General features: G+C 34.0%; 2 protein-coding genes across 2 annotated transcripts in view; one reads left to right on the top strand and one right to left on the bottom strand.

The window, feature by feature from the left end:
* raskol (Ras GTPase-activating protein raskol) overlaps positions 1-7,990 on the bottom strand; it is a 477,784-nt gene extending 469,794 nt beyond the window's left edge. Inside the window, exon 1 of the mRNA XM_074114203.1 lies at positions 7,640-7,990. Within this exon, the coding sequence (XP_073970304.1) occupies positions 7,640-7,703 (64 nt within the window). The 5' untranslated portion in view covers positions 7,704-7,990. The remainder of the gene's footprint in view (positions 1-7,639) is intronic.
* A 2,272-nt stretch (positions 7,991-10,262) lies between these two features.
* LOC141450490 (stomatin-4-like) lies at positions 10,263-15,451 on the top strand. The gene is made up of 6 exons (XM_074121020.1): positions 10,263-10,488; positions 11,589-11,686; positions 12,484-12,639; positions 13,294-13,391; positions 13,867-14,028; positions 15,329-15,451. Exons 1-6 carry the CDS (start codon positions 10,398-10,400, stop codon positions 15,342-15,344), a joined length of 621 nt encoding a protein of 206 aa, XP_073977121.1. The 5' UTR covers positions 10,263-10,397; the 3' UTR covers positions 15,345-15,451.
* Positions 15,452-17,408: the final 1,957 nt, after the last annotated feature.

Here is a 17,408-nt window from a genome sequence, read left to right as displayed (position 1 = left end):
AAGGAGGCAAAATCCGTACTCTAAGTTCATGTAGTGCCCTCCGAGGCGCCACGGAAGCCGAGTGGTTATAGGCTAGACCCGCAATGCTAAGATGTATTGCGGTACTATGCTATTTTCCCAATCTATACCTTTAATGGTTAATATGAGAAATTTATAGTAAAGTATGTTTGCTAGTCGCCTCCGTCCACGACACCTAATTGGTAGATGGACGTAAAGCCTGCCTGAAAAAATAGGCAATTACTGTACTCTACTTTTAGTAAAGTTCCCTCCGAAAAAAGGCACTTATGAGCCAGCTAACATTGACGGAGAAAGGAATTTGTCCTGTGACTCAATGCACTTCATCGTGCCAAGCGGCGGCCAGAGAGTCTTCTTCATGACTCTTTTAAGAGAAGGGAGTATACGGAACTAGAGGGCAAAACATCCCCGACTTCTGCTCCCCTCACTTCCTAGAACTTCTCTAGCAAAACCTAAGACAAGAAGCGACAAGTGACGTTAAGGTGGCGACAATCCAGAGATGATTTTGGAGCCTAGAAATCACCGGGCGTTGCCTAGAAATAAGTAGTCAACGCGGGCTTTAGGAGAGCAATTGACTTCCCGAAAAACAGGCTTCGTGTGTTAAGCCAAATACGGAGAGTACACGTAGTTATACGCCTCAGGAGACTTATAAAACTTGTGCTTTCCTTGAGAAAGCAATATCGCAAATTTGTCCTGATTGGTCCTTTCCAGACATCCTTGAATGCACTAGGGAGAGATTTAGTCCGATCAGTATGACTAGGATTATTTTTATTACTATTCCTCGATTCCAGTTTTTTTTTTTTTTGTTTATTTACATTCTGGACTTCTGCCAGCCATTAAAGTCTTTTTCTATAATAATATAAATAAAATACTCTATTTAAAGAACTGTCAAACAAACAGTGCTATAACTTGAGTGCTACAAAGTTTTACCAGTCTATTTGGCCAAATAAAATTTCTAACATATATCTGGGAACAAGAATAGATGAATAGATGAAAAATGTGTCTGCAGCGAAAGATAACTCATAAAGAAATTAAGGTAAGAAATACTTGCATGACTTCCTGGTACACAAATTTTCAAAGTAGCAATTTACACTAACTCTGAAATTTAAATTTAGCACATTAGAGGTGCCTCAGAGGGAGCCTCCTCTCTTCTCCCTCAGGACTGAGCAAAAACAAATTCTCCTATAAATGAGTATGTAGCCTGAATTCAATAAAAATAATTATATAAGTTATGGTAAAAAGTACCGATTTACTATAAAATTCAAATTATTTTATATTATTAACAGCCTAAAAACTAGCCCTTAATTTATCGTGACCTTTCTAGGCACGCAGAAAGGCAACATTTCGTGACCCAAACTGCTCATTAGTATAGGGCTAATGTCTTTCTTGACCTCGGTCATTCATTTAGCACAAAAAAGTCATTGAACCAACAACAAATTGGCTTTTCTCATTTCCAGGTTTATTTTTTGGTAAACTACGTGACAGAATATTAAATAATCCACAGCAAACAACAATCCAGACACAACCTATCTTGTGCAATAATAAATACTGCTTCTAGTTAAAAGACCAAAAATGAATACACGAAAATAAAAAAAATACCTATAACAATAGAATATAATGAAATCCAAAACCCAACATGGAATACAATGGTACAATAAACTAAAAAACAAATATAAAATTAAACTTTATTTATTTTAAAATAAGATGGAATAAAAACATTATAGTTAAAAAATAAAACAATGTGGGCAGTATTGTTTGCCTTAACAGCTGACTGAGGTTACCATGGAAACTGGACACGGCCATAGCATATTGTTTTCTATTTTATTTTTATTTAAATTACTTCTTTTGTCTTAACTTCCTTTTTTATTGAAAAATTAAAAAATAAATAACAAAATGTAAAAATACAGAGTTGATTTTCTGGTTGTTGTTTTCTCGTGCAATTATTATGGTCGAAATTGTTGCGAACTCACCAGAAATCGCAGGAACTGAAAGATTATACATGGATTGGATCCCAACAGGTGACCAACTAGATTCAAACTGTAAAGTAAACGATATAAATATCGCAACCGGAAGGACGTACGGATTTTTCACTTTTTATTTTTAGAATTTTCCGGAAAATGTCTCAAACGATTTCCTTCAAACAATTTTTTTTCCATAAAAATTCTATTAACGGCTCCTTCTAATTTTACTTCTTCAGCATAATTTACTGTAATGAGTTTTATATATTTGTAAAGGTGAAGCTAAGAAATTGTACAGGAAGTTACCATTGAATGGAAATTCAAGCGGTGAGATTGATAGATTCTCAATCTAGTTAGTGACTTTTCTAATTTTATTGAACTACAAAAGAGCCTATTCTAGTCAAATCTACATAACAAGATAGACGCAGGAGGTCGGCCTAGATAAAGGAAGGATGCTGCTGCTGCTACTACTGAGGACGAATAGCGGGGTAGCTCCTCGACAAAGCACCAGTATACAGATAAAATCACTATTGAAGTGCAGCAGAGTGTGTAAGGAGATGGTATATTGTACCATATCAATATTGTAGGAGAGGATATCCACCCAGTTCTATCTTCTATCGTCCAGTGCTGCCAATCTATTGATTGGAAAACTTCCTCTTTTGATTGGAGCCGTCTTATTCCCTGGAGTACCCAATCTTCTTCTTCTTCTTCTACTGTAGCCGGCAGAATCGTACATACAATTGGAAAGAGTGTCTAAACGTGGTAAAAATAATTCGACTAGTGGCCCATCACTGGAAATACGAGGATAGCATTATCTAGCAAGACAGTCCAACAAAACTTACGTACGGTTTATCGACTATAGCAGTGATGCCAAACTATATAAATAAAAGAAAATTGTTTACTACATAAATAGCACGCTAAGTTTTCTGAAAAATCATTGGATTTTTATCGAACAAAACGACTTTTACAACTAATCGATTTTTATCGATTAACAAAAAAAAAGAACCTAGTGAAACATCGATTTGAAAAAAAAAACGAACAACATCCTTTGAATATATCCGTCGTATGTTAATTGTATCCCTGATCGGTTTCAGATCTTCATCCACCGTTAGAGGTAGATTAATCAGTCTGGTTTGGAGAAATCGATTTCACTTGTGAAGACACCAAACTGATTCCTCACCTCTGACGATGGATGTAAGTTCGAAACCAGTCAGGGATACACATAGAGAAATAGTTCCTATAACGGAAACTGCGTCATCATTAGATTAGTTTTAATTTAAATCCACAAATGTTTTCAGTTATCGTCTCAATTTATTGCGTCACGTAAAAAATTGACCCTAAATTCGAGCAAAAGTATCAACAGTAAATCTCCTCAACTAATCTTTAGAAAATTTATTAAGCCTTGGTTAATACCCACAAACCCTGTGATTAGAGTATTGTGTAGCAGAAGTAGAACCTTCCTAAATAATTGATCAGCTGGTAGTGTTGAGCTGATTAAAAGATTAGGATTGCCTTTCTCAAACAGAATACTGTTCATTAGGACCACCAAGCACAAACGGATCAAAGCTGTCAGTTAACAGTCCAAAACCAAATTGATGCTGGCAAATGATGATGAGCTTAGCGAAGTAACTTAAATAGTATCCTAGCCGTTTCAATTTATAGTAATTGAGCTTTTATTGGTTTCGAGAATGGAAAAAGGTGAATATGGTTTCGAGAATGGAAAAAGGTAAGTATGGTTTCGAGAATCTCGGAAAATGTGCCAAAAAGTGCATCCTGAAGCAAACTCACGACTTTCCGTATAGGAACTCCTGTATAGGAGAGATCATTCACCTTCGAGCGCGTTGTTACTCAAAATCTTTCTCTTTTATAAAATTTCTGGATCATATTTAATTGTAGTTTGAGCCATCCAGTTTGGTTTAAAATTCTCACAGGATATTGGTTTTTTTTAAGGAGAAGTCTGAGGTACGTAGTTCTCTCGCTTCCTGCATCAGAACTATTGTGTCAACGTGTTTATACTTGATGTCATTTTTAGTACAAATTTATAGGTTAAAAAGATGACTTAAGTTGCGGTAAGAGAGATCTTGTAAGGTTTTCACGATTGGTTTGTTCCAAAATTAATTGCTAAAAAACTGAGTGTCAAGTTTAACTGGTCGCGTGCTCAATTTGTACGCGGGGGGGTCCCAAGAAAAAAAGGAATCAATGTGCGCCAGGAGGCCCCTAGCACAGTAATGGCGAATGCGCGTCACAACAAGAGATGACGTGCATTTATCGATGTCAGGGGTTGGAGAGCCAATACGATACATAATAATGAAGAGAACAAGAGGGCGATGATGACGACATAAAATTACTCACTCAGTCAGTAACAGCTTGGTACCACACACCCCAACTCGCCGTTGCTGCAACCGAAGGATGCTTTCTCTTTGTGAGAAATGCGAGGGGAGCATTGTTGTCATGGTGACCAGCTCCACGTTATATTTGTCAGCTGATAAAGAGCTCTGTGATCACTTCTTAAAGGAGAGAGTAAAAATTTTTTTCTCTGATTTCCAGATCTTTATCGAAGAATGACTGCAGTAAGAGGGCCAAAAGAGCAAATCGACTCCATTACGTCCATCCAATTTTACTTTCCCCTAACGCTGATATCCTGGTAGCAGGAAGTTCTGCGCCAGAATCAAATTTTCGATTTCGAGTTTACACCGGAAACACGTTTTGAGGTCTTTGTCTGTCCGTTCACGGCTTCCTCTAACTTCCGAGGATGTCCAAACTCCAAATTTAATTAAACAATTAAGACGGACGATTAACATGGGGAATCCTCGTAATTGACTTATACGAACTTAAGTAAATTATCGTTACAGAATGCTTAAAAAGACTACTGTTATTGAAACGCTCCAAACTTACACTGCATAAGCAAAGACAACTACATAGAACAGACAAACGGACAAACATATATCGCATTCAACCCCTACAACCCAGACTCCACCATAGCCACCTTTCACGTATCTGAACCATTCCCACCAATCCTTCATATCCAAATCCCGTTACCAGAAATTCCATTCCAAACTAGCTTCGCTCAAACATACTCTACTGAACGCCCACTCTCCCCACTAACCTGCGAAGAAATTTCTAATCCGTATTTGACCATCTAACGATCATCTGTAAGCCTGACGATGGTTGGCCAGAGAGAGAGAGACAGTAGCACTGCATAACGCCTTAAGGGCCAATTAGGGCTCTTCACGAGTCCAAGTCATTGTGTGCGCGCAATTGTAAACGTCTTCTTAATACTGTAGGATGGACGATCCTATTAATATCAAGTAAAATATTAATTTAAAAGACCCATAATAAGACCTATCTGGATTAAGTAAGCGCTCCAATTCCAAAAAAATCCACCCTCTCCAGCCAATTTCATTCAAACTTTTTGAATATTTTTTGCCAAGTTTTCGACAAAGGGTCTTTGGTCATCTTCTGGGCTATGGAACAAATTTTACAGAAACTGATTATAATTATTTATATATAAAAAATCACAGTTTACACAAATTATTTCTCTTTTATGCTTGCCAAAAAATTACGACTGAAATTGTAAATATTTTTTTAATCAATGACTGAGCCACTAAAAACGATGAACAATATTCTAAAAAAAAATAGTTACGTTATTCAGAAAAAGTCAAAAACTACAAAAGGGTTTGAGGGGAGTCATCAGTCATTTATCTGACTTCCTGTTTATATGATCAAGGGAATCATTTAAAGGAATATCGCTTTCTAGCAGAACTACATAATATTACGATCAATCAGATTTGTGGCAAGATGTATCATGTAGTATAGGAGAGAATAAATCATGTTTCTCAGCATTTCAGATCTACGTGAAAAGTCAGCATCAACGGCCATAACGTTCTCTTTCTACAATCCTCAAGGATCTAACTCATAAATATTCTTTCAACACGGAATATTTGATCCATATTAATTCTTTACCAACAATATAATTTGGGAAAATCATACTTTACACTGAAATGTATTATAACCTTATAAAGAAGCCTACAGCAACCAATGTGAGGTTATCAGAATAGCCTAGGTGCTGCTTTTCCAGAACCCGTTGAATTAATAGGTACTTTAGGTTGAGGAATATTCTTTAAAACACGATTTTTAATAACTCTCCTTTAACAATAGACAAAAAATAAGACCGTCCATTGCAGAAAAATGGTACTTTAAGAAAAGATCTACCCATTCACCGGAGCCTTTTTTGCGGAGAATATGTGTCCAATAAAAGTTATAAGTCTACATGCTGGTAATCACCACAGAAAGCTTAAATGAAATCGCTAGGAGCTTTTTATGGAAAAAAATTATTAAATCCTGATCTTTAAAAAATGTTGCACAAGAGTTTGGCTGATTTTAACCAAATTTCACTTACACACTTAATCTTTAATCATATTAATAGGTTGTTATTTGTACATTGCACTGAAGAGTCAATTTAAAGGTAAGCTCAACCACACAACTTGCTCAGAAGTATCCTAAAATCGAATGTTCCAATGAAAATAAAATAAATGTTCGAGAACTACTTACGCACAATAATTGTACTAAGTTCAAAGTGAAATTGTGAAAGCCATTTTCGAAGAAAATTTGTCCATAAAAGAATTTTAAAAAAAAACTATGTGCGCACAATAACCTCAGATATTGACGCGCCTTAAATTCAAAAACTACGAAATTAGAAATTATTATAAACATGATCTTTTTTTTGCGTTTATTTTTGCTCCAATCAGCGCGTTAACGCTATAAGTAACAGTGATAACAGAGTAACAAATGAAGCAAACAAGTGGAGAAGTTACCCCAGTGGTAACACTCCAAAACATTAGACTGTTAGTCAACTCTCTTCACTAGAGAGGAGATCACGAGGCCACTGTCTTTCTAAGACGTCTTGTCCGGGTTATCAGGAAGAGTTCTAGAAGAAAGATTTTGAGCTAAAGGATTTATATGAGATTGCAGGCTGAAGTGGAGTTTTCTGTATCGTGTTTTTAGCAACTTGTGTGACAAAAGGAATGTTAAGGTCAGTGTGTATAAAATGGAGCGTTTACCATGGATCTAAGTATTTTAGATTGAAGAGATTGAAGATTTGTGCGTTTAATTGAACCCTGCAGCTCTATTCCATACGCCCAGATGGGTTTCAAAATAGAAGTATAAATCAGTCTTTTGTTGTCCAGAGAGAGTTTAGATCTATCGTCTAGGAGTCTTTTGAGTAGGCGATAGAGTCTGTTTAGTTCTGTTCTTTTAGTCTAACATGGGGAAACACATCTTTTGAACTTAGAAATTTCAACATGCATATTTCTGGTAAAAAGTTGATAATACGAACCCAAGAATTTTTCCAACTTTATAAGACCAAGTAAAGAAAAAATAAAATAAACTTTCAAAAAAGTTGAAGCTTCCAAAAGACCATTTTGGACAGAATTATATTGCCACATCCCTTGATGGTAACCAAATTGAAATATCAAATCTTGAATTTTTCAGCAATTTTTCGTATTTTAAGCTCCAACTAGGGAAAATTTAAATGTGTTGTTCTTATTTAAACTCAAAGTATAACAATCAGATCTTGGATACGTCCACTGACGTAGTTTAAAAGGAAGTTGTAAAAAAATAAAATATACAGTGAAAAACACAACAAATTAATGAATTTATGAACATACCAAACATATTGAGCCATCCTTCCACTCGACACGGGTAAACAATCTTACCGGAAAAGCGCACCATGATCAGCTGATGTTTAAAGTTCACTTAAACAAAACCTTCTCCAGGTGAACAATATGGACCAACTGATAAGAACGAATGAAATAATCACTTACAAACAGAATTCACTCTTCATCAGCTGAAGATGTTGCTTTCATTATATTGTCATTTAAAATGAATAAATTAATAAAGCACACTTAATAGCAAAAAAAAACAAAACAAAATAACAAAAAAGACACAATGCACGTAACCAAAACAACGAGACACACACCTCCCCACGATGACCAGTGAACAACTAACTGGCAACCTAGTCCAAACCTTCTCGGTTAGCCGTTGGTCTCTTTTAAAACAGTATAAGCGGGCGGCATTATTAAGGGAGGGGATACAGCTTAATCACGCATGCGCGCTCACCAACCAGCTGATATCTCTTTACTAACAGGTACTACTCCCGCTTTCCTGCGTTTCCATGGTTACCTACGCAGAGTTTGTTGCTATTATGCACTCCTTGTCAGTAGTGAAGAAGCTATCCGTAATTAGATTTGTTCCATTAGGCAATTAATAATCAATTACTTTGTAATTACTTAGCGTCCAATATTGATGAATTTATTCCATAAAAATTAAAAAACATTCAATATTTTTGGAACATAGTTAAAAGTACACCTCCAACGGTACACTTCTAAAACATTGTATAAGCCCTAAACGTACAGGAACCTTAAACCCTAATCACATTTAATTAATATTATTTCATTATTTTTGCCAAGTATTTTATGATTCATTAACATTTTGAATAGCAAATCTCCTATGTAACCTGCCTCACTAAGTCAGCAAGTGAAATCTCTTGTAAAGGCGAAATCTCTACACTAAACTGATTAATTTGCTTCTGATGTTGGATGAAGATCCGAATCCGGTCAGGGATACAAGAAATATGTGTGCTAACGACGGATAAAATCAAAGATAATTTTTTAGAAATGTATTAAAACATACAAACAGCAGAAAAAGAGACTACTGTGCATGTCTTCATCTCTTATTAACAAACCTACCTATATAAGCTCTCTAGTTCTGTTTAATGTGATTGGCTGAAAAAAAAAGGAAGAATTCCATCTAAGTGTATAAGTCTAACTCACAAATATTCATCGAACTCCCAACATTTATGTAATGAATTGAAAAACACTGGAAAGGTAATGAGAATTTAGAGATGAATATCACCCTTTTACCTCCATAACTTATCCCGAATTTCCCCTTTTTCATCTTGTATTTGCACTTCTAAATTCACAAGTGGTTGACCCTCTCTGTACTATCCAAAACTGGTATTGTTACGGACTTAAAGACAGAAATCACCCTAAGAAAATAAAGAAAAAGGCCTACCCTATTTTTAACATTTACATTTGATCTAAATACCTCTTGTCCATACCGGAAAACATTCTATTTCAAGCCCAACTAACTTACATTTCCTTATTTTTCCTGCGTTCATGTCAAAATAGCTGTTATCCTTGTCGCAAAAAACACTTTTTTTCGCTAAATTACAATACTTCATTGTTCTTTTAAAATTGAAAGTAAAGTCTACCTCATTGGTAAATATAACATTTTGCTCGCTCACCTTCAATTAATGGTGTCTTTTTTGTACTACCGTCCACAATTCTAGTTTTGCGGTTTTAAAGTCGAAAATCATCCTTTTACTGTACTAACTGGGCCTGAATGTCTGGATTTATACGTGTTTGCACTTCTTTTTTTGGAATTATAATGTCTTTTTGTTGTCTTTTGTAAGTTTTGGGAATTAGAGATAGAGAATTAACTTTTTATCGCATTAATTTAGTTAGATTTTCCTGTTTAATTTTCATTTTCTAACGAGGGCACGATATTTCAGCTATCTAGCGTTGGTTTTGTTTTGGAACTTAATTTGTATGTCTCTGTTTCACTATCTAGCCCTGTTCTAGTTTTGGAATTATAGAGGATACTATATGCACATCCGTATGAATACCGACTCTCAGATTCCGTCGATTAGGACATTTATAAGCACTAGGATGTTACGTGAATATTTTGGACCTACGGAGAGGCGCCACGGTAGCCGAGCAGTTAGTGGCGAGTCTAGCAAAGCTACATAGTATTTATTGTGGTACTTGGAGCGATTCTCGGTCTAGGCCTTGGATTTTATTTCATCGTTAATAAAAGGAATTTATAATAAAGAATGTTTGCTAATCGCCTCCGTCCACGACACCTAATTTGGAAGTTAGAAGTAAAGCCCGCCTGAAAAAAATAGGACTTCATTTTTTACTTTACTTTTTATACATATCCATATAATGTACAATTCTTATCTTTATGCTTGTTTAACATAGAGTAAAAATTGCTTATAAATTGTTAACTTATAACATGTATAGTGTAGTTTGAACTTTTTCTGGTTTTACAATCTCTTAATAGATTTGTTTATATTTACTTTATTTGTTCGGCTGCATAAGTACACCAAAATCCCAATGGTGAGGGAATAATGTATTGGGAGAACTAGATTCATTTATTTTAAGAATTGAAAAATGATGTTTTTATTTAGGTATGGACATAATCGATAAATTCTAATAACATCAATAACATCTGGTTGTTAGGTTTGGCGTTCACATATGTACATCTAGTTACAAAGAGTTTTATGTACTGTTGTAATGATAATAATATTAATTTTTCTCGTAGATTAAATAAACTGTCATATTTTGGGCTGGACTATTGCCTAAAATGGATATGAAAAAGAGTTTGAAAGAAACGACCCACAGGGATAGCCAGGATTATCCAAATCCACCTCTCCAGGCTCATCATCCTAACAATGGTTAGTTGCTTTGAACAAATTTGTCAGTTTTGTTGAAAATAAAAATAATAATATGGTGTAAATCACTTTCATTTTCATCATAATGGAAGTAATTAAATGTATTTACTTTTTTAGACACTCGGGCTTGACTTTTTTCCAATATTAAGTTTAAATTTGTATTAAGTAAGTTCTAGAAAAGTTTCCCAAGACAGAAATCTTCTCTCTTCTTTTGAAGAACTAATCCGAGTTTGTTTCACTAAAATCCGAACACAAGTATTTCTAATAAAATAAACAAGCTTACTTAAAAATAAACAACCTCGTAAATGCAAACATTTGATTCAGATTTTGAGTATTGATAAAAATTACAGGTTTTAGGGTAAAGATTGAAAAAGTGGTTCTTACTATTCACCCATTTTTTGGGGTGATTGAGTGACACAACTCAAAAATATTAACTAGCAGGTAAATCATAAATTTGACTTGTACTTTAATGTTACCCAGGGCTGCCATTAGCGTGTGGAGTCCAGAATATTTCCTAAAATCCCTTTAAAATTTTTATTTTTAGCTTGATTATTATTTTTTTTTTTTTTAATTAAAAAACTCATTGTATATGTTGTGATAATGTAAACTTATAATAGCGTACGTTTCTTGTAATTTTCAACCGTTTCTTTGAAACATGAAAAACCTCTTATTTTAAACAGAATATATATTTTAAAAGAAATTGCATTTCTTTAAAGCAAGTAACCTCTACTCCTCACTGTACATTCGAACTAGAAGCTGCATTGAATGACTAAAGATGTTGTGGTTCAATCATTGCTAAAGTGGTCGGCGCAATTTCTATAAATGCCCTGAAACTATGATTGCTTCTTAATTACGGTTAAGAGTGGAGAGTTTTCAGACCATTATAGTTGAGCTTTACACCTTAAGTGCTGTTATAATATAGTCGGTGCTGAGAATATGAGAATTGATGTATATTGTAAATATTATCTCGACATAAATTGTTTTTTGAAGATAACCTTAAGAGTCAGAAGTGTTCATGAAAGATTTTTCCAAGAGAGAATCATTTCCAGTAAAACCTCCGTTCGAAAATGTACAAAATATTTAGTTCAAACTTCTGTCCGCAGAAGGTCAAGATATGAGGCACATGGAGGCTCTCTGTAGTCTGCTAGCCATCATTCTTGTGATAGTTACGCTACCGTTCTCATTGCTCTTCATATGCAAGGTAAATGTCTAAATTATTTTTGACAATCTTTAATATTATTTTAATCCTCCGCTGCATTGCGTTTTGCTGCATTGTTTTCTTTTAATTATTGTTTATTGGGATACACACCATTGTAAGACTGTTCATAGGTAATTACCGTTTAAAGGAAAATCAACAAATATACGGGGTAACTTACTTCTGAGAACAAAATCAATAAGGATGAAGGAATATTGTCAATTTGTCATTCTTTATTTTTCGCCAAGCTTTCGACCTATGCTGTGAACAATTATAATACTTTTTACATTGTAAAATCTAAATTTGGTATAACTTCTGCCCTGTTTATGAACTCTTCAAATCATTTAGTTGTTTTTAAGCCAGTTGCTTAAATAGCTTTTGACTGCGTGAGAAATGGGTTATTCTAGTTTTAAAAAATATTAAATTCAATGTGGATATTATTTCATTTATATTGAATTTATATGTATTGCTGAATACACAGCTGTACTTAGCGTTTTGCCTTATGGTGATTATTTTCGTTATTCCGGAGATTTCTCGGGGATTAATATTTTTTTATAAAATTCAATTCACACATGTATCTACCATAAATTTTTGGATGCTATGCCTTCATCTTGAGAAAATTCTTTGGTGGGTGGAGGGTTTTACAAAGCATTCCAACCTTTTAAATTTTGGTGTAGAAATTGTAGAAGAGTGAAGCCAATTGGCCGATTTAAATAGCAAATCTAGCACATGTGCAGTAATATTTTTGAACCTGCTAATATTTAGCCTTACCCTTTTTGCTGACTTCGACTTTATTTGCGTAGATAGCATATCAGTATGAACGAGTGGTTATTCTAAGATTGGGCAGAGTACGTGAAGGTGGGCCTCGTGGACCCGGTATCTATTTATATCTACCTTGTGTTGACGAAAGAATGAAGCTTGATTTAAGAACTTTAGTGTTTCAATTGGATCCCCAGCAGGTATGTTAAAAAATGTAATTGTACAAATCTAAAGATTGCTAGTGCACAGTTCTCATTGAAATCCATTCATAAATCAGTAGTTAAATAATAATAAATATATTATTATTAATAATATATAAGTAATATATATTAAAATTAGTATTTCAAGGAATAATTTATTATTAAAACATATTTGTGATCTGGGGACCACATGTGATTAGGGACTGCCCAAGCTATAATACGGCAAAACAACTGCTCTGCATTACATTCACAAATCGCATTTCGCTCACTGAATATTCATTCATTCGCGCAGCATTCACGACGTTACTCCACTCGTCATTCAGTCTAGTCAATTCTTCTAGGAGTAGTTTATATTCTGTTTACCTTGGTTAGTTATTGTAATTTACGCTCGTTCCTAAGTTTGTGTTTATGCTAGCCACTATACTCTTAGTAATTTTATCTTTGTATTCTATTTAGCCCTCATCCTCCCTAATCAAATCTAATTATCCGCTCGTGCCTAAAAAGCTACTTAAATCTCCTTTTCGTGGCTATTCTCATCAACATAAATCTCATCTACAGCTAACAACACATTAGCTAATTAGCTTCCTTCTAGATATTATCTGAAAAAAAAAAACAGCTTTGAAAATATTAACTTTAAAGTTTGTTTATTTTCAGGTTCTAACCAACGATTCATGTACCCTTCAGATTGATGTAATTATATTCTGTCGTGTAGAAGATCCAGTAAAAACGGTAGTCGCTGTGTCAGATCTGCGGTAATGAACTTTTTTTTGGTTAATGTAACATTAACTATTTTCAATGATGGTTTTGGTTTTTTTCCGACCGTTGCTTATAGATGATTTTTGGGGAGTGTCGAGGTGCGGTCATCAATAAAAAACAACTTTTTTGCTTTATACCAACGTTTCGGTAATTTTTACTACCTTCTTCAGGGTATTATAAAAAAGTTTGTGAAGTTTAATGTAGAGCTATATCATCATAACTATTGACATCATATCATGTCATCATAACAACAGTTATGTTGATTTAGCTCTACATTAAACTTCACAAACTTTTTTATAATACCCTGAAGAAGGTAGTAAAAATTACTGAAAAGTTGGTATAAAGCAAAAAAGTTGTTTTTATTGATGGCCGCACCTCGATATTCACCAAAAATCAATTAACTATTTTCTTATTGTTATTTATTTATGTTAACTATTTTGTTTTGTTTTTTAATCATTTTTTTACTTTCAGTGTAGCTACATTGAACCTAGCCTCGACTATATTAAGAAACATCATCGGGCAGAGAGATCTAACTGAAATCCTATCGCAGAAAGATGCAATTACTTTGGCGCTTAAGAAGATACTGGACGTTGGGACTTTTCCTTGGGGCGTAAAAGTTTTAAGGGTAGAATTGTAAGTAACATCTTAAACAATATGCTGTGAAGACTCGCATGACATTCGGCTACCGTAATTTATTTAATGAAATTAGTACTTTAAACTTGAAAAAAAAAAATCTTGAAATACCTCCGTAGAGTACTGTTATTTTTTGGGGGGACGGGGGCTGATTCATTAATCCAATAAAAAGAAAGATACAAATTGCAAATTCCAGATATAATTGTATTAATGCCGAGCTTGGGACTAGGTCATCTTCAGGGCTTATGCTGATGAACAATTGAAATTCGTTTTACAGTAAGCACGTTTTGCCTTGTTGGCATTAATTCCAATAAAAAAAAGTTTGACTGAAATTGGCAACCAAAATTGGTTCGTTTAAATTCCACGAAATTTTGTTTTGTAAAGAGACAATTTCGCTTAACCGAATCCCTTCAGATTTCGAATTTTACGTGAATATTTAATTTGTATTAGGGTGTTTAGGCCGTAATTAACTTGAAATGATAAGCTTAACTCCCCACCTCTTCACTAGAAAAGCATTTTCCTATGCATAATGTTACCAAAAAAAGTTTTAGATCAACACTACGCCATAATCATTCGAAGTTTGAGAACTTCGTTTGAGCTTTTTTTCTAGAAAACTTCAAAACAGAAACATAAAACAGAAGTCGTTTTATATAAGTAATTATATAAGTCGCTTAAAGAATCTGACCTTTGCAAATTGCACAGCTCCAATTTCAGTTTAATCTATTCTGCGTTGGTTTTTAATGATCAGGAGCCACATAATTATTTGAATTTTCTTATTTCTTTTAAATTTATACGATTGCTCTCTCAGTTGCGTTTGTCCTCTAAATATGAATTGAAGATTAGTATTGGTAAAATTACATGTACATTAAATCCAAATGAAAAGTGTACTTTGTGTAACACCGCCCAATTTGAAGATTTGTCCTATATTTTGTTAAATTGCCCAATATATTTACAATTTCGTTTAAAATATTTAGGTTTTTCACAAGAAGTTGATCAATTTAATTTTCCAATATTATTTCATAATATCAGCGCTGAAAATATAAAAAAAATATACTATTATGTGGAAAATGTGTTAAAACTGAGGGCATTTATTCTAAATGAATAATACAGTGTTTAACTAATAATATGAATTATTGATTTATATGAATATTTAATAACTCATTTATCGCAAGATGATTTTGATTTCTATTAATTATTACTTAAATTATAACACTGGTATTGTTTTCTTTTGTTTGCTATGTAAGATGTACAAGTTTTTCTTTTTGTTTTTTGTATATGTACTGTTTTTTGTTTTTTGTAGCAACTCCTTTGTATAGGGCTATGCCCATGTAACAAATAAATAATAATAATAATACCCCCCAAACAGAATGGGCATAAGATTGCCATTAAATATGCAAAGAGCGATGGCATCGGAAGCAGAAGCGACAAGAGAAGCGAAAGCAAAAATGATCTTCGCCGAAGGCGAACTATTAGCATCCAGAGCGCTTGCTGAAGCTTCTAACATAATGATCGATAATCCTGTTACTATACATGTAAGTAAGAGAAAAAACTAATGTGCAGTGATTTTATAGTTTCTTAAATAAATTGAAACCTCGGGACAGAAAACGTGGTTTTTTGGCTCGAGGCGAGAAGTGGAGCTTTTTCTCACATCAAAAAAAAAAAAACTTATTGCGCGATCCGTGATTCGTTTAATAAAAAAAATAATTATAAAATAAAATAAATTATAGGCAATAATATGGCTGGTGTCCACGTTCTTGTCATTTTTGAGAATTATTTTTCTCCATTCGAGCTACATTTTTGTCAGGCAAAAGCTTGTTGATGCGATTAGACAAGGAATCATTTTGCTCCTTTTAAAAGTCAGTGCGAGGCACTGACGTAAGTGAAGTCGAAAACTCTATACCAAATTAATTAATCGACTTCTGACAATGGATGAAAGTCCGAAATCGATCATGGATTCAATAAACGTATGTACTAGGACCCAGCACTGCTGGCCTAACAACAATTTCAACTACTTCTCTCACTTGTATCTCCGTTTAATTAAAATAATGTGTATTTCAAAAAAATTTCAGTTGCGATACTTACAAACACTGATGCTGGTGTCAGCAGACAATAATTCAACAATTATTTTCCCGCTGCCAACTGATTTATTAAAGAGATTTTTAAAACCGTGTAAGTTAATTATTTATTATTTTTTCTTAGAAATAATTGTAATTGTAATTGCTTTGTCTGGATGTTCTTATTATGAAGTAATACTTGCTCTTATTCAAAGTCCGGAAGTCCTTGTGTCTACACAGATTTTCGGCTTTGAGTCCTTCATCTAACATGCGCACTTTGTCATTCCCTGATATTGAAAAAGTTATTTTTGTAAGTGCCAAGCTTAGTTCCATATCGGAAAATTACTGAATGTTCAAATTTTGTTTTTTTGGTTTAGGTCAAAGGCCACACTCGGTGTTAAGATGGCTTCACCTTGAATTCCATAGACTTATGACCTTCATATGTCACTATTCGCTATTTCCCCCTTGCCACATAACAACTGGTAACTTTGTCCAGGCTATACAAGAAAGATGAGCACTTCTTGAAGTTAACTAACTACCTTCTCCCAGTTTTACTGGAAGACGGCTCTGAAGAAGTTCTTGGAAGATAGGCTCCGGCAGTCAGGGAGTGATGGATTCCTAATCAGGAATCCGGTAATCGCCGGTGTACCGTAATATATTCTCCCCATATTCCAAGGATCCAAATAGTGAATTTAGGAGACCCACGGGAGGGGTGTACATCCTTCCCACTTCGGTAACCTATGTAGTAATGGGTATTTAAACTTCAAATAATATTTTCTTTATTAATAATTAATTTAATGATGTTCATATAACGTTTTGGCCATTACTTTTCTACTGGTTATTATTCTTGGAAGACCTACGTCCCATAACAAAGATCTGTTTTATTCATTCAGGAAATCCCTAAATAGCTACTTCCTGATGTCGGAATATCCTTCTCTTTATTAAAGCCTACTAAAATTTAGTAAAAATTCGATTTTTGAAGAAAACATTACAAAATTGTATTAAGACAAATGGTGTCTTTACTCATGATATTTCTATTTTTGTACAATAAACTAAATTATTCTAATATTTATTTGTTGAAGCATGTTTTTCTATTAATTCACTGTTTACTTTCAGTACTTCGTAAAAGCAGCAACGACAGAGCAGTTAGCTTTCCGTTCTCAAACATAGTGAGCACAGGTGAAACGGATGAAGATGAAAGTTTGCCATTAAGTTCAGATGATCCTTAGGTCTGCCTAAAAGGTAGAAAGCCCACTTCGATGGAATTTGGTTATTTGTTTTATATTTAAATTGAATTCATTCGTACTGCTTTCTCACAGATTGCAG

Source organism: Rhodnius prolixus, unplaced genomic scaffold (genome assembly GCF_049639745.1).
Source record: "Rhodnius prolixus isolate KJV_2025 unplaced genomic scaffold, Rpr scaffold_1, whole genome shotgun sequence".
Classification (NCBI taxonomy): domain Eukaryota; kingdom Metazoa; phylum Arthropoda; class Insecta; order Hemiptera; family Reduviidae; genus Rhodnius; species Rhodnius prolixus.
This window is presented reverse-complemented; position numbering and strand designations above follow the sequence as displayed.

What these genes read in the sequence shown, in the direction of transcription:
- LOC141450490 (XM_074121020.1), top strand. Translation starts at nt 10,398, where the DNA reads ATGGATATGAAAAAGAGTTTGAAAGAAACGACCCACAGGGATAGCCAG. An exon ending in CATTGCTCTTCATATGCAAG is followed by an intron (nt 11,687 to 12,483) that starts GTAAATGTCTAA and finishes TTATTTGCGTAG; the next exon opens with ATAGCATATCAGTATGAACG. An exon ending in TTCAATTGGATCCCCAGCAG is followed by an intron (nt 12,640 to 13,293) that starts GTATGTTAAAAA and finishes GTTTATTTTCAG; the next exon opens with GTTCTAACCAACGATTCATG.